Consider the following 25234-nt stretch of genomic DNA (forward strand, 5'->3'; position numbering starts at 1 on the left):
GCTGGTGTCTATCAACGCGGCAAAGCGTGTCTACATTCACATTGAGGATTCAAAGGTTAACAGGTACAACATAGGGGAAGTGTCATTACCCGTGGTCCGGTCTCATAAGGATGTAGGGGTGACAGTGAGTCATGATTTGAAGACGACGGCCCATTGCCATGAGGTCGCAGCCAAGAGGTTTCGAACCCTCTGGGCTTTAAAACGGACATTCATTAAGTTAGATACTACCATGTTCACCACAGTACATACATCCTTAGTGAGAGCTAAGCTTGAGGACCGCATTCAGGCTGCAAGCCCCTTTTTAAAAGGTGACTCGGATATCCTAGAAAACGTATAGAGGTCAGCTACCCTTTCAGTTCCAGAACTTTATGGTTTACCATACAAAGAGCGGCTTGAAAGGCTGAACCTCTTTACTCTGTCCTATCGCAGATTAAGGGGAGATTTAATTTTGATGTACAGAAAAATGAGAAATGACTTATTCTCTCTTTTCCTTCCCACTAGATCGGGACATCTCAGAGGACATAGCACGTGAAAAGAAAAGCAAAGAACGAACAAAATACCCGTGGCATACAGGTTTTCACACCGAGTCATCAATACTTGGAACGTGCTGCCCGAAGCAGTGATGTTCGCACCTTCAATTGACTCGTTCGAGAGAAGACTGGACAATCACATAACCATACTAGAAAATGAATAATATAGGTCGCTCGCCTTCTATCCTTGCTACACAAATCTGAAATCTGATGTTTTAATGAATCGTCAACTTTGAGGATGACCTTGTCAACTTTTAAAATGAGACTCTGGGTGTATGTTTGAAAGGCTATGTGGATGCACGATGCATTCGATCAACTGGCAACCATGTTTCGTCTTTCATTTATCCATATTCGCACTTAGATTGTTACTCTGGAGATCAATTTTCGAGTCCATTGTCGTCTCGTACTTATTGTACGTATCTCTTGGAGGTTGGCGCTATCAACGCATCTTTATTTTAACTTTTATCAGAGACCTCATGTAAGTTGTTTTGTTCTAGATAAAACTTTATGTCAGTACGAATTTTCGAAATATATTCATAGGGATGAGACCATAATTTATGGACGAACTAATTGAATCTAAGATAACAGGTTTCAGATTTTAGCGCGAATTTCATACACTCGTTTGGCTAAATACTATTTCGGCATAATTGCTGATGTCGATTCGTGATGAAAACCCCTAGTCTAATTCCTAATCCAAACCTTTGACTCGTAAATCATAATTCTAATTACTCATACTGCTCTCTAACCCGCACGCGTTTCTGAAACGAGTGGTTTGGTACTTATGATAATCTTTGCTTTTGTGTATTTGTTGCATCAAAAAGCATTCTTGGTTTACTATAATTTGAGGTGTTTTGGTTAGGGTTTGAAATTTTGCTGGACTTTGTCTTGTGGTACCTTATTTCTCATTGACACGTATTCATATTGTATTTTAAGTCCTAATCTGGTTACAGCGGTTCGCAGTACTTGTAAATATGGACAACCAAATTGTATATTCCCCGTGGAGGAAGAAATGCAATGTGATTAGTGTAAAAAGGGGTTCCATAATATGTATACCCATTAGGTCCCGTCGTGTACAAAAGATGCTTGAAGCCATACTCTCATTTTCTTTGTATGCTTTGCTGTACGAATAAGACGTTACTGATACAACAGGCTATGAGCCTATTAATTTTGACCTGTAAAAAGAAAGGTGGTGCTTGCCCTGGTAACACGAGTACTGGCAGTGAGGAATATGTCAGTGTAGTCTCTGCTGTTACGTGACGCGTTAAACACTCGACTGTGATTGACGGAAAAGTAAAGTTTCCGTTAAAACTAACGAAGAGTGAAGTGCCACTTGGTATTGATATGGGTAATCGCACACCATCAGAAATTGAAAACTGGGATAAAACCGTCACCGTTCCTAATAGTCCCGGTGTTGCTGTCCTGAGTAATGAAAAATGGACGGTAGTACGGTGAAAAAGAAGTGAAGGGAAAAAAAGCTATAAGCAGTACAAACTTCGTTATGAATTCACTGGTGAACTCCTATTCTGATTAAAAAATACACTACCAAAATTCGATAGTAAGACAGAACTCCACCCTGGCGTGGCTGAGAATTTAATCTCATCGAATATTATTGGGAGTAATTTGCTAGAGTTAAACGATCCTGACCCCAAAATTAGACACGCACATGATTTGGGAAAGCTCGGAGAACTTATCCGTGGTATCTCACCAGATAACCTTGAAGGAGTTCAGGTCAAAAAATTTATAAGAATAGGTGATAGGGCCGATGACTGTGTTGAATCCCAATCATATAGACTCCTTAAGTCAATCCTAGTTTTGGAGAAGCAACGTGATCTGTTAAATAGCGCTCGTAGTCACGACAATATCGGCATTCGAGTAAGACCTGAAGAAGATAGAAGATGAAGAGGAAATCGGCACCAGCCGAACTAGAAACCCGTCGACCAAACGGTGAAGAAAATTTCCGATTAGTGGGTTTTCGAATAGTTAGATCTTGGGAGCGAATCCTAGACATAGGTGTAGGAAAGGAGGTGGCGTCGTTTTATACATAGCCAATAATATAAGTATCCGCTCCTTTGTTTGCGAATCCCATAATAGTGGAACTTGTGAAGTCATTAGCTGTGAGGTGACTATCTGGTGTTGTACATTTATACTCGGTGTTATCTATCGCAGCCCAATCTGCTCACCTGATGACTTTATTTTACAGTACATTCAGCTATGGAGTGGGAATAACAGATGTTTGATATTAGGAAACTTTAATGAACCTGATATTAGTTGGACTGAAGTGGCCACGGTAGGATCTATGAACTCCTATAATAGTAGACTCCTGATAACGGTAATGGAGAATGCATTAGTACAGCGTGTATCCAGACCTACACGTTTTGGTGCAAACCAAGGTTCTTCTGAAGATATTACCAACCTAAATACTCTTCCACCGTTAGTGAATAGCGATCACGCTGTTTTGTCATTCACGTTTAGATCTAGTGACATGGTATATAATGAGGTTAAGCCTCACCCCAATATATGGAAAGCTAACATATCAGCCATTCAGGAGTGCGCTGGTAAAACAGATTGGTCAGTAGATACTAGTTCATCAGCTGAAGTAGGGTTCATATTTAAAGGCAAGTTTAGTTAAGTTACATCCCTGTTTATACCATGTCTGATACCACTTCGACCGAATAACTATCCACCATGGGTAGGAAAAAGCATTGAAATATGTTCATCTCTACTGGCTTAGAACAGCACAGATCCAGTTATTGTTAGATTAGAAATGCTTGTAAAGCGTTGATAAGTAAGACTAGATGGTCGTATGAAAACAATTGGTTAGATATTGTAAAAATAGTCCGAAACGGTTATTTTCGTATATAAGATGGCGAACTCAGAGAAGTGATGAAGTTCCATTACTTTTGCTACAATAAAATCCGTTAATTTTGGCAAGAGATGGTGCCGGTGGTTCTGATGATATTCATCCTAGGATTCTGAAAGCCCTATTGGATGTAATTGCTGAACCTATAGTCATACTGTTTGATGTGACTCTGCGGCAGTCCGGACTGTCAAGAGACTGGAAAGATGTAATAATTAGTCCGGTGTATAAGACGAGGTGTAGAGATTTAGTTAGTAACTATCGACCCGTTAGTCTAATCATTGCAGTTGTATAACTAATGGGAAATATTATCCAGTTGGCTGTTATAAACTATGTGGAAGGGCGTAATCTTTTATCCAGGGAACAACATGGTTTTCGGAAAGGCCCATCCTGTTTGACAAGTCTGCTCGTTATAAGAGAAGATTGGTCTACGGCAAGAGGTCGAAATGTTCCTGTAGATGTAATTTTCATAGATTTAAGTTAAGCTTTTGATAAGGTCTCTCATTCGGGTCTTAAGTTATAACTGGGAAGTTTTGTATTCCATTATGAGGTCATAGACCGGATAAATGACTTTCTCTATGACAGGAGACAGGGTAAGGGTAAATGGAGCTCTTTCGTCGTGGGAACCTGTAAAAAGTGGAGTTCCCCAAGGCACAATCCTTAGTAATCTTCTCTTTTTACTTTATGTAAATGAATTACCAACTGTAGCAAAGTCATCCGTTCTACTCTTCGCCGATTACATAAATATTTGGAGACCCATACACAGTATGTCAGATAGAGTAATATTACAGGATGATCTCAACTCATTGGTGGCATGGATGGACGGATGTTCTCTAGAAGTGAATTCTAACAAGAGTGTGGTGATGTAATTCAATAACTATGATGATTCGTATCACTACACAATACGTGGATTCGTGTTACCCAAAGTAATAAACTAAAGATTTAGGAGTCATAATAAGCAGCGATCTCAAAACTACGAGTAACTGTAAGGCTGCTGCTGGAAAAGACTATAGGGTATTATGGGCTATTCATAGGTCTTTTCAGTACTTGGATGAATAAATGTTTAGAGTATTATACTCGACTTTCATGTAGACCGCATTCGGAATATGGGATTCAAGCAGCGAGTCCTTGTTTCAAGTGTGTGCTGGAACGAGTCCATCGACGAGAGACTAAAATGGTTTAATGTCTCTCTGGCCTATTTTATGAAGACAGACATCCAATATGAGCTAAAACCCAAATGTTAACAGTACTCAAGATGTATTGAAGTGTAAAAATCTGCCCATCACTCCCGTTGTATGTTCTTACCAGGAATCATCGTGCTGGTCTTTTTATTGGTAGTGTCGCTGACGGTAATGATTATGACATTCGGTCGTCTTATAGTGCATATTATAGTCATTTTTGTAACTTATTACTTTCATTAACGTACACGGCATATTTTTGAGTTCTTTTAAAATTATGGCTTCACCCATGACCCGTTGTATTTCAGCATCGTCAGCTTATTTCATTCTGTGGCTATCAGTAAAAACGAATCAGTCACTCACAAATTACCTTTAAATATCAGTTATGCAGATGTGTTATATTTCAGGCACATCAGTCTGTGATTTATTTATTTATTTGAAGACAAATATTGATTCAAAGGGGCACCAAATACATATGCGCCATTCAATAACAATGAGAACGTGAAGAGATAGGGAATGTAAAGTTCGTATAAGAAAAACGAGAACAATAACGAACAGATTTTAGTGTATGATAGTGAAATAATAATAATTCTCTGTTAAAGAAGTTACGTTCATTTTTTATGAAGAAATTTACGACTGAATCGTCACTGGCTTCTATTCTGAGCCATACCTGATAACGTCTCTAACCACTGTGTTGCACCATCTCTAGGACAGCACTGTCTTTGCGATGACTTATAGCCTCATCAGTCGGCTCGATGTTTCCTAAAACTCAAGGTTACTCACTCGATGGATAATAACTGGAACCTGTGCACGTCCTTTACTTTTCAGATACAAAACTTAGTCACTACCAAAATCGTATCAAATAACCTTTGTCGGTCTATTTTCATGGTGTAGTCCAGAGATATCGGTGGTATCAGGTGTCCGAATTTGGCGTTATGGTATATAATAAAGAAATCTGAACGCATCCTACCCTTGGCAGACCAATCAATAGGTGATAAAGCCACCAGCGAATTTATTGTTTGTTGACTAATCGGAATTTGTGCTACTAATTGTTCCTTCTTTTTCCAACTTAATTGACCTTTCCTTTAGTTTCGTAGTTTAGATCTAAGGACTTTAATGTGTATTATCAGATCCACTTTTATATGTTCATCTATCCAGACATTTGGTTGGGAATTTTGTGTTTTGAATGTTTACAATTTGATGCACAATACGATTGTATTAGTCTGGATAATGAGATAATATTGTTTGTTCAATAGGGGACTACGATGCATACTCATGGTTCAGTTAAATGTTCTCTGGCTCCAATGGACGAAACGAACTTTTTCCGACATGTTTGAATATACTGTAAAAAAACGGGGACCAGAAAATGTTGCTATTTATTTTGAGGACCAAGTATGGACCTTTGGGCAGCTGGATGCGTATTCAAATAAAGTAGCCAATTATCTGGCGAAATGTGGTTTTAAACGAGGTGATATATTACTGCTGTTTATGAATTCCTGTCCGGCATATATTGGAATATGGCTAGGAGCAACTAAGGTAGGTTATCAGTTTCTTTAGAAGTTTATTTCGTGTTGTGGGAGTGATTTCTGTGATATTATGTCACTAATTTCATGTGTTACTTGGTAGTCATACTAATGTGTGTAGTTTAACCTACCGTAGTGTTTACTTTGTGCGTTTATAGTCTTCAAGGCCGCCACAATACACCTGAGATCATCAGTGTATGGCCTGAATGTCTTCTGTACCAAGTCAATGAACATTGGTGTTAAAAATGAACCCCTGATGTTTCACTAATTTCGAAGATTGATATTTCCTAGCTTCGGACTAAAATTTATTTTCGTATATACGTGATAATACAGCTATGGTTTAATTATGAAGTTCATCTAGTCATTTAGTAACAGTGAGGGCATCACCTAGATGCACTATTTCAATAAAATTATCAGACAAAATTGTATCAGTAATCTGCTGGAAGTTTACAAGAGCAGTATTAATTCGGAAGGATAATCGATTGTTTTGGGAGTATACCGCGATATGTGTTATTGCTTAACAATTCTCAGGGCTTAGAAATCACTTCTATTTAGAGGTAAAGATCCAAGTAAACTGGTTTTGCCGTAGTAATCATTATTTGGAATTTTTAACAGACTCCAAAGCTTGAAATAGACGATAGTGCTGCTTACTTGTAGTACTAAGACTAGTGGGGAGATAATCGCATATGTGTAATGAGCCATTTATCTTGAAATGATAGTCAAGGTGAGTAGTTTGTCATACTATGCTCCACTGAAGTTAAGCACTCTCAGTTTCTTATAGATCAACACTAGGAACTGGTCGTTTTTGACTCAACATAAAGAACATCAGATTTTAAGCACGAGTCTACTGACGTCAAAGAATAATAGATAATATTGACTTGGCAAAACAGAACAGTTTTAGCAGTTTTACAGGTTAATTTTCAAATTTAGTGTAGCTATTCTCTAGATTACTCATAACACACCTTAAAGATGGCAATAAAACTAGTCGACAGTTAGTTCAGTATATGCTAGGTGAGGTTTACCTGTAGAGATACGGAATATTTTACTTAAGTTGATAGGACATCTGTTTAGTACATGCATCTAAGAACATCGGTTTCTCGCTAAGAATTGGTTTTGTTCAGAAAACATTTATTTACTCTCTTAATTTAACAGGTCGGTGTTGCGACTGGTCTGGTAAATACTAATCTTTGTAAAGGATCACTTATGAATTGTATTAAAACGCTGAGTGCACGTGGAATAGTTGTGGGTTCCTCTTTGAAAGAAACTTTTGAAACGGTCAATGAGTATAATGATTTATCATTAGAGATGATATGGTTAGTTGATGAGAAAAGAAGTTTGCCAGAAACTGCCTATTCTAATTCAACTTCTTCAACGTGTAGCTGGAACATAGCACTTGCACAAGTTCCACACTGTGCTCCAATTCCACTTCCACGAATTGCTAATCTCCGTGAACATTTGATCTACGTCTATACCAGTGGTACGACTGGTTTGCCTAAGGTAGTTAAAAGCTATGTTTACATATTTAATCGTTTTCGTTATTTCATTTTTATTACAGAATAAAATGATTTGTAACATGCTAGCTTCCATAACCATTCAGTACTTTATCGCAGCTCAGTTTTCGACTTGGCTTTCTTTTTTTCTGTGACGGTATTCATCGTTAATCAGGTTCTATAACATAAATGTATTTACTACCATCCAGATGTAATTAAGTTTTATACATTCCCTTTTTCTCTATAAATTTTTGTTAAAATCTAATGTAGATTCACTTGTTACTGGATTATTTCCATCAGCTCAAAATCTTAAAAGAATAATATTCAGAACAAAACAAGTGCATTTCATATCAGGAAATTTTCGATTGAGTTTGGGGTTGACAAGTAGTTATAGATTAGTAAAGACTTTTATTGTGGAACGATTAAAATAGTCGTTCATATGGTTGTATATTTATAGACCAACTATATACAATATCTTGCTGTTTTTTTTTTTAAAATTTAATCACTTTAAAAGTAATTACTATTGACCATTTACATTTGAAGAAACCTTTAGAATTATGAGGTATTAAACATATTTTCACATATATTTACAAATAATGAGGAATGTGCTTGACAGTTAGATTTTATATTGAAAAAGTTACGTTTAATTTGCTGAAGCGGGTCAAGTTGTTTGCAATTTATTTAACTAGTTAAATTGTAATATATTTCTGATTAATAACTATTCTATGGATGAAAATAATCCATAGATAGGCTAAATAACTTAAGATCGGGATTACATGTAATGGTAATTTGATTTAATATCTAAATATTGATCGGTGTTTGGTAGAGGTTGTCAAATAGGTCTAAAAAGATAAATATTGAAAACTCAATAACTCATCCCCTTAAACTAAGTAACTAAAATTTTTCTACGATGAAAATTAAAAAAATAACATGTAGATTTATATTGATCAGTGCTGGTACTTTACTGGTTCAGAGACTGCATTGAATTTCAAATGTACATGAGAAACACACCTCATACTACGGTCTGAATACATTTTATTTCCTTATTTCCAAGTTTACTATTTATTTATCACTTCATCTATATCAATACAGGCTGCTATTATAACGAAACTACGCTACACTCTATTGGTTGTTGGTGCTAAATACTCATTTGGTATTCGGCAATCCGATATTATATATGATCCTCTACCGTTATATCATTCAGCTGGTGGAATATGTGGAGTCGGACAAATGTTATTATATGGTAATACAATTGTAATCAGATCGAAATTCTCTGCATCACAGTTTTGGTCAGATTGCGTAAAATATAAATGCACAGTGAGTTATTGCTATTATTATTATTATTATTTATTCATTTATTTATTTATTTATTATGTTTCAAGGTTTTCACATTTTTCGATATTTACTATTTTTAAATTGACAGTCTATTAGTCATTTGTTTGTTTCGCTAAACAGTTTATTATTGATATCCCTAACTACAATGTTCATCTTATTTATACCCAGTTAGTCAATCATAAACAAAATAGAACCTATCAAATATGTGCATCGTTTGAAGTTATTAAACTACATTAAAACGGCGAAATGGCATTAAGATGAATACCAAAGTAGTAGTAGTAGTAGTAGTAGTAGTAGTAGTAGTAGTATCAGTGATATTAAAAAAATAATCAGGCATAGATAATGAATAAACTAACAGGATTAAAGGTATAAAATAGTTTTGAAACTTGGAATCTAAAGTCAGTTAAAGAGTGAGTGCATCTGAGTTGTATAATCTATTCTAAAGAATATAAACGGAATAACGGAAATTACACGATTATGGATCTTACGCAAATATTTTATACACAACGAGCAATGGTGTAATAACGCTTTACTCGAGAACTCGAGGAAGATCGAAGAGAGGAAGACTGATCTTTACGAAAAAGCTTCATTTTTGAAAAAAAGAAATTGTACTAACAACCACTGCTGATTAAATTATGCCTGAATTACCTTAGAAAATATAATAGTTTACCTAATACGGTAATAAGATTTAAGTACTGATTAGGAGATATGGACAAAAATAGACTTGTGTTTGGTTTTTCCGTCAGTGCACAGATTGATACGGAAAGATGGTAATTTAAGTAATAGTAATAATGATACTTTTGGTAACCTCATGATCTACTATCTTATGACGAAACAAACTCTCTAAGTTGCGTTCAGTGATCTGACAAGGTTAAATATTTGTCATTCCATCATTTTTTCTTTATTGACAACCAGTTTTTGGAATGAAGATTAGTTAAAACCGTAATGTCATCACTAACCCATTCAACACGTGTTCCGAAGAACCTGAGGCTGCGAGGGACTAGGATTCTCAACAGTGCAATAGCCCGGCATTTACTTGATACCGGGCATACCATCGACATCCCGCACGCCTTTAAAATTATCAACAGACAAAGAAGTACGACTGCTCTCCGTTTCGTTTAAGCAATCGTGATAAAAAAACTTAAATCGGATTTATGTATTCAAAAAAGAGACATTAATAAACCTATTATTACCCTGGTAATCCGATTTTTTTCGTTAATTGGGTTATTTTATTCATTTATTTATTTTAAAATATTTGTGATATATTCCTCCCCTATTACCTAATTCTTAAACCAACTTTTCATTCACACATTTCCGCTCACTTGATCCTCTTAAATTGTGTTAACTTTTCAAATTCTATTTACTTAAAACGTAACCTATCTTATCACTGTTTTAATTCCATGAATCCTTTATTACCTCTAAAATTATCACACAATTTCACACTATTTCTTATCTCAATGTAAAATTCTATTACATATTTGGTTGTAAGCATTTGACGAGAAACCTCGAAATATTATAAATTCATACTATTCTGTATCAATATTTGTTCTTGCATTTTTTGGAAGAAAATACTGAAATTCCTAAAACAAGTCACGATTAAATATGTTTTAAATGAATTAGTACTTCTTTGAAGCGATCACTTAACTTTTAACCACTCAATTATTAATTCAAATACCTAAATTTATTCTTATCAGTCAAACTACAGTATCAGCCCATAAAAGAAAGTTAGTAATAAATAGATGTAGTTTACAGTGTATTATGTGAAATGATCTATTCTAACAAATATTCTATGTAGTTTCACATTTTTATTGCTCATCAATTTTGTAAAGAAAATATAATTGTTTTACGACAATGATGATTGTATCGCAAAAATTAAACATCCTTCCATATCAATGGTAATAATCATTGATTGTGGGTGGAAATAATTGACTACTTATTGAAATATAAACTAATCAAAATATAGGTATCATTACCAAGGTTTGATTTGATAATTTCGAATAAATTGAGCATTGGGTAAATTCTTATAAATAAATAAAATATTTATAATATCCCAATGAGTAGAAAATTAGATTGTCTGACGTTTCGTGACTTAGTCAGAACAAGTTCTGACCTGTTTTTGATTGATCAAATATTATTCTTATTGTTCCGTTGTACTATTTAAACTTGGATTAATTTTAATTTGGTTATTTATTCTCTGAAGAAGTGATTTACACTAAGTCACGAAACGTCAGAAAATCTAATTTTCTACTCATTGGGATATTACAAATATATTATTTATTTATAATCAAAATATACATTATAATAATGAATAGATTAGATTGTAATATGTTAAATCTTTGTATATATCATAGATTATAGTTGTATTGATTTTAAAATAAAAATGACATTATCAATTATGATAAGTGAACAATTCAGGTTATAATGATTTGTGAACGGTTAACCTACAAAAGACAATTTGAACAAACAAAACTCTCTAATTACTAGAATAAATTGTTATTTCACTCTTTTTTCTCCCTTTATTGATTACTATTTTGGAATAGCCCTATTCACTCATATATATATATATATATATATATATATATATATATATATATTGTCAGTGTCCTATTTAATTACATTTATTCATTGTTACATATCTAATTAATATTATCAGAGGGTATACAAAAAAAGTGTACTCATTTATTACTTATCAACAATGTATCATATTATCAAAGTTCATTTTGTTTAGAATTGATTAATTTACAAATCTGTTGTGTAATCAACACGTTTAATGCAAAACGTTTTTTGGTATTATTCATAAAAGTTAACATAAGTGATTAAAAAACAGTAGGTTATATACTCTTTATGTCAAACATTTCATCAGTATGATTAATTTACAAATAAAAATTCGAATAGATGAATATTTGTCTTAATACGAATTACCGGATGACATCGATTGTTATACACTCTCAATATTATCTTAATGATAATTACGTATTTTAACAGTGGCTTTCTTAGGGAGCCACATCCGAAGTCTTTGACCTAAAGATTTGGTTAACAAGACAGTGGAGCAACGTCAGGAGATGCAGTCCTATGGTAGCCGGTGACCAACAATTGGTTCATACGCCATTGGTTTGGAATCAGGGTTTTCCAACTTCCCTGAGTGGACTCTCCGTGTCCACCAACTCGGGTAAAGCGCTGGACATTCGCTTTTCGTTCTTTCAATTTCGTAAACAACACCCCCACCACGAGAAGGCAATGAGTAGGATTTCCTGGCAGTGGTTGTATACACATGGTCATGTGAGAACATTTCAAGAGGGTGAGCGGACTCTCCTCACTCTCGAACGTACCAGGGCATTTGACGGCTTCTAAAATTCATATATTTCATATATTTCATCAAATAAAGTATTTATTAATGTGGGGATTTGAAAAAAAACCCAACTAAAAGCGTATACAATCAACTTAGGGTAGAAAAAATATGTATCTATACATGACATTCGAAAGTGAAAATACAATCTTACCTTAGTAAATTATATTAGTTATAAGCAAAGATACATTTAAAACAATTAGTCCCTTTGATAAATTTCGATAATGATATTAGAAGACGAAGATTATCAGAACTATGTGATATATTAGCGCAATACATTTCGAACAATCTGGTCACACATATACTTGTTAAGAGCATTTATATATAAAAATAAAAGGTCAACTAGACACCCTAATGTTGAGTGAACATGTACCCAAATGGCTTCAGAAACAAATACAGTCAAGTGACCCAATAAGAGCAGAGGATAAACATCCATCATCCTCTATTGCTAAACATATAATAGTGTTGTATAAAAGTGTAAAAGGGCGTATACTAAGGTTTATTGAAGCCTTAGCCATACGAAAATTCAACCCCTTTGTGTATTCAAAAACAGTTTGTTCTCACCTTAAACCTACCCTGGTAATATTGACTTATTATCCAGAGTGATTAGGTTTCAAATTGTGTTCACATTATTATTATTATTATTATTAATATTACTCTTATCATTATCTTCATCTCCTTTTACCCCGTTTCCTGTCTAGTTGACCTTTTATTTTTATATATAAATGCTCTTAACAAGTATATGTGTGACCAGATCTTCGTCTTCTAATATCATTATCGAAAGATACATTTGTTTCTTTACTTATTTACACTAATAAACATATGAATAGTGTTTTAATATAATTTCAGATTTTTATTGGAAAAATTCTATTTCTAATTTTATTCTTTTAAAAGTAAGTCATTGGTATGTTTTCTCTCTTAAAGGTAGATTTTCAATACTTTAAATGTAGTCACAAGATATGGAAACGAAAACATGAATTTAATGTTTCCCATCTTATTTATATATTCGGTTTTTTACATGAACATGAACAAAAAGAAAATACACTTGAAACGATTAGTCCCTTTGATAAATTTCGATAATCCAATGAGAAGACGAAGTTTATCAGAATTATGTGGTGATATATTAGCGCATTACATTTTGAACAATCTAATCACACATATACTTGCCAAGACATTTTTATATGAAAATTAAAGGTCAACTAGACAGGTTAAAGGTAAGCCAGAACAAAGAAAAAATATTAAACTACACAAGAACAATGTGATTACCACTCTCGATAATAAATCAGTATTATCCACATACTTCCCTTTATCATTTTGAAAAGAGCAAGAACAAACATTCTAGCAGAATAGCATGAATTCATTTTTAGTTCGTTGATTATCGTCAGCTACTTACAACCTGTGATATTTATAATCATGATTACATAATGGGTTTAAATTACTTACATGAAAGAGTTTGATTGGAAGTTAATGTTGAAGACATATTCGTATAGTATAGCAAGGGTGTAAATAAATTTAATAGACTGAATATTGTAAACATATACCTTCTGTAAAAGAACATTATGACAAAAGTTCGAACGGCTAGAAACAAGTAAACATTGATAGGAATAAAATGAGTAGAGTTCAGTTGATAAAATAAGATTATTAATTTGGAAGATAGTTAAAATAAAACTCAATGATGTGATAAGTGCAAGAAAGAGTTTAAAGAAAAAGAAAAAAACTATTAAGATACAGCGAAGGAATATTAGTCGCCAAGGCAAGGAAAGATTAATAACCATCTCCTTTTGAACACATAAATCAGGATTTTGGCGTCTGATAGCAACTGCTTCAGCAAACTTCAGAAGACTGGGGTTTGGCTGCTTACTAATCACCTTGAATGGTTGTAGGGTATCGACTTCAAAGGTGATGATGTTGCAAACACAATCAGCAGGAAACTGAACACTGAGCTAACCAGAACTTATCCGGAAGCCAAACTTTTAGTTCTGTATAAAACAACATGTTCAATAACTCAATCAAAGGTCGACAAGCATCCCTTTCATGTTACCGCCAACTGTATTTATAAATTTACGTGTACCTGCCAAAGCAGTTACATTGGCCGAACAGAAAGAAGGGCTTATCTCAGATTTTTTGAACATGTTCCAAAAAGCCTCAGAACAAGAGAAAGAAAGATTCTAAATAGTGCAATCACCAAACATCTCCTTGATACAGGACATCATGTCGATACCTTACAACCATTCAAGGTGATTAGTAAGCAGTCAAACCCCAGTCTTCTGAAGTTTGCTGAAGCAGTTGCTATCAGACGCCAAAATCCTGATTTATGTGTTCAAAAGGAGATGGTTATTAATCTTTCCTTGCCTTGGCGACTAATATTCCTTCGCTGTATCTTAATAGTTTTTTTCTTTTTCTTTAAACTCTTTCTTGCACTTATCACATCATTGAGTTTTATTTTAACTATCTTCCAAATTAATAATCTTATTTTATCAACTGAACTCTACTCATTTTATTCCTATCAATGTTTACTTGTTTCTAGCCGTTCGAACTTTTGTCATAATGTTCTTTTACAGAAGGTATATGTTTACAATATTCAGTCTATTAAATTTATTTACACCCTTGCTATACTATACGAATATGTCTTCAACATTAACTTCCAATCAAACTCTTTCATGTAAGTAATTTAAACCCATTATGTAATCATGATTATAAATATCACAGGTTGTAAGTAGCTGACGATAATCAACGAACTAAAAATGAATTCATGCTATTCTGCTAGAATGTTTGTTCTTGCTCTTTTCAAAATCAGTTTTACCAGGTTAGGTTAAGTGTAAGGATAAATTGTTTTTGAATGCATAATGGAGGTTTCAATTACCAAATAACCAAGGCTTCAATAAACCTTAGTGTACATCCTTGAAGGATTTTGTATAACACTACAAATGCTGAATTGATGTCAAGCTTGTGACCATTCTTTATCAAAAGTTTCGCAACGGAGGATAATGTCTGTCTATCCTGTGATCTTATGTGTGTTCAGATTGTTCGAAATGTATTGCGCTAATATATCATCACATAATTCTAATAAACTTCATCTTCTCATTGCATTATCGGAAATACATTTGTAAATGTTGTGATATTGTTGTATAAATTAAACAAGTTTTTACAGATACGACAATCAATTTTTTTAAATGTTAGTTTCTAAGTGTAATTTTTGATGGAGTTTAGTTTTCTGACCTCCTCTAGTTGAGTTATAGATCTTTTTCACCTTTTCAATAATCAAATTTTCTATTTATTTGAATTGTACCTTTGTTCATTTCACTTTTACTTATACCGTTATTTTTAATTTTTGTTGAAATCAGTTGTTTAATATGATAACGTTAGTTTGATTTGAACATTCTAAACGTTATATAAAAATTAATATTTACTCAAATTGTTTATAATTTCGTTAATACTCATACAATGTTGTAATCTGGTAAATGACATTCTCTGAACAGTTGAGAATACTTCAAACTTTCAGTGAATTTCTTGCTATTTGATATAGTGATTCTTAAAGTGTAATTATTGGAATTATACTAATCTTAATTACTTATTACTTATGTACTCCTCTTACCTCTCGTGAACTCTCCTTTCCAGTTGTTTCTAAGTGCTATTCGTTCTTTCAATGTTTGCTTTGAATGCCCTGCACAATTTGTTTTTTGGTCTTCCTTTTTTTTGCCTTCAGGATTCCAAGTTAAAGCTTACCTTCTGATGCAGTTTGATTAATTAAGATATTGAAATTAACAGTTATACGATAAGCAGTTCATATGACCAGGTTATATATTCATTCACTTTAAATTAGAATTGCTACTGATTTTAATATTATCATCTATTTCGTGACAGTTAAATTTGTGTTTTCTCAGTCTATTTTTATAAGTCTTTGTAAGATCAAATTGTTTGTTACACATTAAGCTGAATGATTTTGAACTGATGCTTTTGTTAATAAATAAAATTGTTAGACTTAATGTCTACGAAACTTAGCTCTAGTATGTTTCGCTTTCATTAAAATGCAACTAATAATTATGTCATAGTTCCTCTTCATCTATTAGTTAGAAAGTTTGTAATTGTTCGTGTACACTCATTGATTATGATTCATGTGCCAAGCAGAGACTTTTATACTACGCTGTATTTAAATAGTGATACTGTAGTGAACAAGAACAAAAGTGGGGACAATCGAATGTATTTGACACGGAATTACAGAGCATCTACCCTATCTCATGTTCTCCAGTAATCTGATTTACCAACGAAGAGTGGTAATTTGCCTATTATGCCTGTAGTGACTTCTGATAACCAATGTACATCTAATGACGACACTAGTCCGATATTATCCAGTTTACCATTAGAAGCCGATAAGCAAATACGATATCTTTTGACAAAAGCAGTTTAACGGGTGATAGTGTCTTTATTTCTTGTTTCAGATCATCATGCTTTGACAAAGAGCTAGCAAGTGACTCAACTTTAGAACGCATGTCGTTTAGTTGCTCTTGATATTATCGATACTTTTTGATCTTGAGGTGGAATTCGTTATTAAATTAGAGACAGAGTCATCCAGCAGCAGGTGTGATGTAAGACCACTCCCAACATTATCAGATTCAAAAGGAGTAGCAGAGCATGGGGAATAGGTAATAACAGAATTGTTGTTATCTGAAGAATTAGGGCTTTTCCGGGATCGTTTTTTTAACAGCCGACCCATATCGCTTTAAGTATAAATTCTAAAGCTATTTATGAGTTATAAACTAGGATTCAACGATATTCAAACAATATATATTAGATACTGTGTTATCGTAACGCAAACTTCAAACGTACCGAAATTCTTAAGATAACCATTGGTGAACTGAAAGGGTATTGATTGAAACGGCTTAGGTGTTCAAGTTATTGGCTTTCAATCAGTGAGTGAAGAGTTTACACTAATCTCTCCCTACTTCAATTAATGCGCTCCGGTAGTATTGTGGTGTGGGTTACAGAAGTAGTGTATAACGGTGGTCAGGTATGGAAGAAGGTCAATGAGGAAAGAACGGGAACGGAACGTAATTGGTATGGAAATGCATGACCAATAAAATCTGAGACAATGGACTGATATTTGCGAAAGAAAGTCAATTTTGAGACTTGGATTGATATTTTGCAAATTAAATTTTTGCTATATGGTTCTTAGATTTTAGTTAGATGCTCTGTAATTCCGTGTCAAATACATTCGATTGTCCCCACTCTTGTTCTTGTTCACTACAGTATCACTATATAAACACAGCTTAGTACATAAGTCTTAGACGTTTAAAATAATAAACCTGTAAGACGTAGCTTTTCTCAACACTTTTCCATTGGGCAAGATGGATTACTAGGTTACTCATCATCAACTCAACCCCAACTAGCAGGTGCTTGTCTTAACTGTCCGCCTAGTCAGGTTCAACAAATTAATCCACTTTATCAAAATAACGATTTTCTCGGCCTTCACAAGTTCCTGTTCCCACTAGCACTACAGTTTGTTCAAGCGATAGCCCATATGATCAGTCAAACAAAATAAACCACAGTCTATGCAAATTCAAAATACACAACATCAATAGGGAAGCTCTCGGTTTTTTTGCATTCCATACTTCCTTTTTCAACTTATTACTTATCAATTCACGTTCACCTCTGAATAAAATTTCAGCCTTGAGAACATTAGCCTTCCTAGTCAAGCCTTATTTCATATTTATCACTGAAACATGGTGCTCTCAAGCAGTATCTGATTCAGAATTAAATATCCAGAACTATAGACTCTATCTCTGTGACAGAAATTAAGAGAGGAGGTGGTTGTATTATATATGCTTTTGATACTCTAACAACTAATAAAGTTGAAGATAGTGTCCTGAATAGTTTACCAGAATCAGTCTGGATGTCAGTCAACACCGTGAGTCATAGTCTACTCCTTGGATATATATACAGAGCCCTGATAGTTCGATTAATGGGAATGATCTTATTATCAATGCATTCATACATGCATCTGCTCTAAACTTTAATGCTAAGGTTATCACTGGGGATTTCAATTATCCTGGGATTAACTGGAGTACCGGTAGTTGTCGGTCATGTAATGATTAGGTCTCGGCAACCATTAACATGCACTGCTGGTCACAGTGGGTTCGTACCCCAACTAGAGGCGATAGTATGCTACTATTTATGTCAAATTGATCATGCCTTTAAACTGACGTGAATTCTGTAATTATTATTACTAGTATTAAGTACTGATTTTTACATTTAATACTTATTTTCTTGTAATATTTATATCTTTTTTGTGTTACTGGTTTGTTTATTTATTGCTTTTATCTAATTCTCGTTTATGTGTATTATAATAAGCAAAAGTAATTACTACTTTGTAACCTTAATTTTTCACCTTGGTTCATCATTTATTAAAACAGACGAATAGGACAAAGAAATATTTCTTTTCAACTAGTCTTTCATTAAGTCTATACACTAATATAGTTAAGCGCTCACGCGCGAGACTAATAGATTCTGGGTTCAAATCTCGCGGGGGCGGGGTCGTGTATGCGCACTGCTGAACGAAACGGTCGTCCAGTGCTTCCAGGTTTTCCATGGTGGTCTAGCTTCAATTGACTCATGATTTCAAATATTGTAATATAGTTATATTTAGTAATAGCAATAATAATAATAGTAATATTAATGATCGTAAAATATATCAACCATGTAGTAATATATTAAACTGCATTACAATTTCACCTGTTTATGAAAATAATTATGAATAGTTAACAAAACAATTAAACAAAATGATAATTATCCTAAGATATGAATAAATAAATAAATAAATAAATAAATAACAATATTATGGCTTTAGTGATTGGTATTACTTTAATAGGTTTATCCTTTTATTAAATATCTGAATGGGAAATTTCATTATCACTTATTTTATTGTACGATAAACATATTAGCCATACTATTTCAGTTCAATGTTTCCTAGAAATGTTATGGTTTTAATTTCTCTTTAGTTTAAATACACTTAATGAATTGACTAGTTCTTTTATATTTTTAAAAATTACTTCTTTTAATTATTCCATCATTAACCTGGTAAATAATCTTATTGAACAGTTTGCAAATCAATGAAACTGTCATAAAAAGTGCGCTATCGTTGATGATACTCTAAACAACTGTTTTGCTTTGTTTTATAGCATTGGAATAGCGTTTATTATTATTATTATTATTATTATTATTATTATTATTATTATTATTATTAGTAGTAGTAGTAGTAGTAGTAGTAGTAGTAGTAGTAGTAGTAGTAGTAGTAGTAGTATTTGTATCATTTAATTTCCTTTGCTTTACAAATGCAACTACATGTTTTTGAAATGCACTGGCGTTTGATGTATCTGTTTGTATTAATAATGAATCATAACAGCATTTGTTCATGTATGTATATGAACAATGGGTCAAATTTTGACGTAATTATGACAAGAATATGCTATATATTAGTGTAACCTTTCATAATGTTCATTTCTTCTATAAATTAACTTTCTTATTGTTTTTGTTTTACTGTACATCCTATCATTCTTAGATGGAAGTATTAAACTGATCATAAGAAGGCGGATTTATCTGTTTAGCTTCTACAACGTTTTTAGTTGATATCTGATACTAACCTTAGTTAAACAGTCATTAAAAACTAGGATGTATTAAACAATTGCTTTCTCAGAGGTGTATATCAACGATTGTACTGTTGATTTAAGCTAATGTTTTCGTCTTTTACCTTGAGCACTGAACTTTTAGACCACTGAGTTGACATCGAATAATTTACACTTAATCATAATTAATTGTCAATATAACTCAATCATCTTCCAGTGCCATTGGTAAACAACTGTACGGTTAAAGTTCACCATTTCGTGTTCAACTATCTTCATAAACCCCTTAAATTAATTTTACAACTTTTGTTTATGGAGAAAGTGACAATCAGACTAATAAGTTGTATTATATGAGATCATTCATCACCATTCAATGTCAGTCGATCACAGTGTTGAACCTAGTACTTATTCGCATCTGTTCAAGTTGACATACCCCATTAGCACAGAGATGAAATTGTCAGCCTAAACCCCAGTATAGTAGAGGTAGTGACAGTATGAATAGGGATTAAAAAGATTAGGCATCGAAAATACAGTTCAAGAATATATAAATTATTGAAATAAAAACAAGAAATTTTATGAAGAATTCAGAAGCTCAGATTTCGAGGGTAGAACAAAGAATACATACATCTACGCCATCACAAATGATTTTGATCCGTGTCATTCAAAGTCTCTAAACATTGGTTACGATAATCATACAAATTCCAACTAGGCAGTCTACGCCTATTAACACGGCTTAGTCCGATTGCCAGTGACTTTATGGACTAATGCCATGTTTTGGTTTGGCTGCCCCTTTTTTTTCCAGTCTACTCCTACACTACAAAACATCAATCGTTGAGTTATGTGGTGATTAGGTATAGGTAACACATGTCTCAGCCACTTCAGTTGATGAAGATTTAATACCTCATCAATCTATTTGTTATATTTACCTTGGACTCTATTCTTAACCTAGGGGTTGCTTACTCGGTGGTGGTTCATTGTAATTCGATTTATCTATATTTACAACTAATACAATATTCAAACCGTCTTGTTATACACATTGAATCAACTACTGAATATGTACTAATAGCCTATGAATGCTTTTATATCGGTTTTTCAATAAATGCATTTTTTATTCTTTATTCTGTAAATGGATCCCTGTTTTTTAAATAAAAAGTACATTATAGTAATGGATTATTCGTTTATAATGTAATTTTGTTTAGTTTGTACACCAATTCTTAATATAAATTAATAAAATTGACTTTTACTAATTATTGTTATCATTACTATAGTAATAATTATTATTACTATTCATATTACTGACAACTAATATTGTGATGAAAGAGAACACCAATGGGGACAACCAAATGTACTCTAATACAACATTACAGAAGATCTTGGTAAATTATGAGATCCATACATTGAATACTTCATTTGCAAAATATTCATCAATTGTCTCAGACTTTGTTGCCCCTTCATTTCCATACTAATCAATCTCTGTTCTCGTTCTTTTCTCTTCGATTTTCTCAATCTTTTACCTCCAGGTATTCCATTTCTGATTAGTGATACTTACTACTTATATCTGTCAACATCAGTAGTACACACCACAATATAATTACCTTGTTTTAATATTAATAATAATAAGATATATAATGACGGAGTCACTATATTCCTTTTGTTTTTCCTTTCGATTAGTCACATCGTTATTAAAAGTAATAAAGATATATCAATGAACTTTACTTTTTTCCCCAATTAATCAATTAATTAATCAGTAAATTATCTCTAAAAATCAATTTTATTGCACTTCATTTCCCGTTATTTATGTAAAATTAGTTTGTAAAAGTTTGAACTTTGTAGATTAGCTTATGTAACTATGGAATGAAATTGTCTTATTCCCATTGATTTGTTTATATCGATCAATTCATTGTATTTCATTTCCTAACCTTTATATATTCAACTTTCAATGATGATTTCATGTTATTTATGCCGAATTCTTTTTTTTCTTTAAAGTTTATATCACAGACTGCTAACTTTATTTAGACAACTGTTAAAAGTCAAGAAGCATTGGATAGTTATTTGCTTATTTCTCAATTATTATAATATAAACAAGAATGTTAAATCATATCTACAAACTTCCATATAACGGATCAAGTTCATTTATGTAAAAGCTATTTTGATATGGAGAGACGACCAGAAGTAATAGAAGGTCAGTCATTGACAATCAGGGATAACCTAAAGGATAAATACATTTCATTGGCTAAGAAATGGGTCAATTCCCTAAGAATTGAGTGGTATATATATGAATTAGTATTTGTGCATTTTATTTGATAGCCCAGTACACTTTCTCACTTAAGTAGTCATTCGGGTGGAAGGGATCAGCGCGTACTACACAGTGTATCAGTATCAGATTTCAGACACTATCCGTCACAACACATTTTACACTTGTCTGTACTTTCTGACCAATCGTTTTTAAAATAATTTTCATAACAACTACAATTAAATTGGAATTATTGTTTTTTTCTCTTTAAATCAAATTTCTTTTTTTCCCATTTCAGGTTGCTCAATACATTGGAGAGATATGTCGTTATCTTTTATGTCAACCTGTAAGACCAACAGATAAACAACATCATGTACGAATTGCATTCGGTAATGGTCTACGACCACAAATATGGAAAGCATTTCAAGAACGTTTCAATGTTAAACAGATTGGGGAATTTTATGGTGCTACAGAGTCAAATACTAATATTGCTAACATGGATAATAAAGTGAGGGAGTACCCATCAATATAAATTACTTTTTATTTGTATTTGTGATATTTTTTAATGTAAATTGTGTCTACCCGCTCTTTTGGTTATTTCAAAGTTTTTTTAAATTGTATGAATAGTTTTAGATAGTCAGAGGTACACACGTTTGACAAACAATATTTCGCCGAGTTTTAATTTTATTGAGTAAATATTAAATGTAAATTACATTTATTCAAAAGAGTAAGCCAAAGGTTTACTTCATTTTTAATTAAGATCAGTTTCTACCTTTTTATTGTTATCAAAACCAGTTTCTACGTTTTTAAATGTAACTTACTGAGTAAAGGTTAGTGTATAGTTGAGAATAAAACTAGGAGTACTGAAACCAAAATTTAGGACCTTTACATGAAGTTGCTGACCGTTGATGTGATAATTCTTGGTAGGTACAGGCTATCTGGTTGGGTTTCACATGATTGTCGTGACCATTAGTTGAAAATGAATGATAAGGGTCAAAACCAATCGTATTCACTCTTTATATTCTCATAGATCCTAACTTTCAAAATCATTTCATACCTTTTATTATGTGAATTTATTTAGCCTTCTCAATTCATATCCTCTGCACCGAATTTTTTTACTATTAATAGTACTATCACTTCTACTACTTTGGTATTCATCTTGATAGTTCCATCTTCTTATGATGGTGTGGCCTAATAATCTGAATTGATGCACATATGTATCAGGTTTTACGCTGCGTATGGCTGACTGATTTTGAGCCACATTTTTTGCATGAGATTTAGCAATTTTATTCAGCTTGCTAAATTCTTAATTAGCCGAAAAATTGTTCTGATCTGTAATCTACTGTCTGAGGGTCGAGTATTGTAAGCACTTATCCACAAGCCTAATTTTTCAGCAACGTAGCTTATCCAATTTCTAACTAAAATACTTTGTATAGTTTAATAATCTGTTGATTTATGATAAGCTTTTACTTGTTCATACACCTAATTAACCTATTTAAATCAAAGCATATGAAAACTTACATTGGTATTATTGTATATTATCACATTCTTGGCCGAATATGCTTCTTAAATGCCCTGGTACGGCTGAGAGTTGATAGAGTCCGCTCTCCCTCTCGAAATGTTCTCGTATGGCCATCCGCATAGAGCCACTGTCAGGGAATTCTTACTCACTGCCTTCTTGCAGCGCAGTTTTTGTTTACAAAATTGAGAGGACTAAGGGAAATGTTCGGTGTATAAACCAAGTTAGTGGGTACGGAGGACCCACCTAGGGGCGTTGGAAAACCCTAATTCCAAAGCAGCATTGCTTATGTACTCTAGGATCCTGAGGTGACAAATGTCATCTGATCCCACTGTTGCTCACCGGCTATCATGGGACTGCATCTCCTAACATTGTCACACTACCTCGTGGATTAGACCTCTGGGTCAAAGGCTTGGGTAGTGGCCTTCTCAGAAAGCTACCTGCTTCGGCTTGGGCACACGAGCAGTATCATGACTCACTCAAAAATTCAATTATTTGTGTGGCGCATATATATTTTAATATAGTCCTTTGTACCATTGGGCATGTATTTAAATAAATAAACAACTATGAATTTTAACAGTTGAATTCATGAGTCGATCTGAGCTAGACTATCATTGAAAATCTGGAAGCACCTGACAGCCGTTTCATCCTAAATATGATCCCACATGCGGGATCGTGGATGCTCACTGCTGAAGAGTTTCATACTTGGATGAAACGGCCGTCAAGTGCTTCCAGGTATTCAGTGGTGGTCTAGTTAAATCGACTCATTAAGTTCACTGTTAAAATTCCCACAATTCCCACAAACCACTATTCTGAAAATATGGATTTATTTAATTGTACTTTTTAATGTTTATTGGGATGTTTATCAATCTTTAGCGTATACTATCATAAAATGGTACATTGATTAGTCGATCATGTCGTTGATTTCATTGACGTGATTAAATTTCTGATTAGGCATAATATGAAATTTTTAAAATTCTACTTGAGTACAAGAGTTACAAGATGGCATTATTTGTCTACTTTGATCTACTAATCGAAAAGAATTATTATAACCCAAAGTTGATTTTTTTTGTAAATTTTATCACCTCATTCCCATGTTACTGTAGAAGATCTTTGAAATTACTAACAGTTATTATAATTCTCTATTTTATGAATTTATCGATGTTGTTTTGCTTTCTTTGCTTACTTTCCTTCCAGTTTGGTGCAGTTGGTTATGTTTCAAAAATCATTGATGGTTTTTATCCATGCTATATCATTAAAATTGATGTAGACACTAAAGAACCTATTAGAGATCCCATAACTGGATTATGCATACTGTGTGAACCAAATGAACCTGGTCATTTGGTAGCACGTATTGGTTCAAATGATCCTTTTCGAATGTTTGATGGTTATGTTAATTCGGAAGCTTCCGAAAAGAAAATTATTCGAAATGTTTTACGTAAGGGTGATTTATGGTTTGCTTCTGGTAAGAAGTTATTAAATATATATCATTGCTATTTTGTGAGCTTATTTTGAAATGCTACTTGTTTCAATACAATTACTCTTTGAACGTTTTGTTAACAATGTTTTTGAGTATAGGGATGTGTAACAGGTACACTTCTTTTATG

At 33.2% G+C, this 25234-nt stretch overlaps 1 protein-coding gene across 1 annotated transcript in view; it reads left to right on the forward strand.

Moving 5' to 3' along the window:
• Positions 1–753: 753 nt before the first annotated feature.
• The window catches only part of MS3_00004570 (uncharacterized protein), a 36292-nt gene continuing 11811 nt past the window's right edge, over positions 754–25234 (forward strand). Inside the window, exons 1-6 of the mRNA XM_051212507.1 lie at positions 754–1008; positions 5822–6101; positions 7241–7585; positions 8671–8895; positions 22407–22616; positions 24825–25092. Coding sequence (XP_051072692.1) covers positions 806–1008; positions 5822–6101; positions 7241–7585; positions 8671–8895; positions 22407–22616; positions 24825–25092 — 1531 coding nt within the window. The 5' untranslated portion in view covers positions 754–805. The remainder of the gene's footprint in view (positions 1009–5821; positions 6102–7240; positions 7586–8670; positions 8896–22406; positions 22617–24824; positions 25093–25234) is intronic.

This window comes from Schistosoma haematobium, chromosome ZW (genome assembly GCF_000699445.3).
Source record: "Schistosoma haematobium chromosome ZW, whole genome shotgun sequence".
Taxonomy (NCBI): domain Eukaryota; kingdom Metazoa; phylum Platyhelminthes; class Trematoda; order Strigeidida; family Schistosomatidae; genus Schistosoma; species Schistosoma haematobium.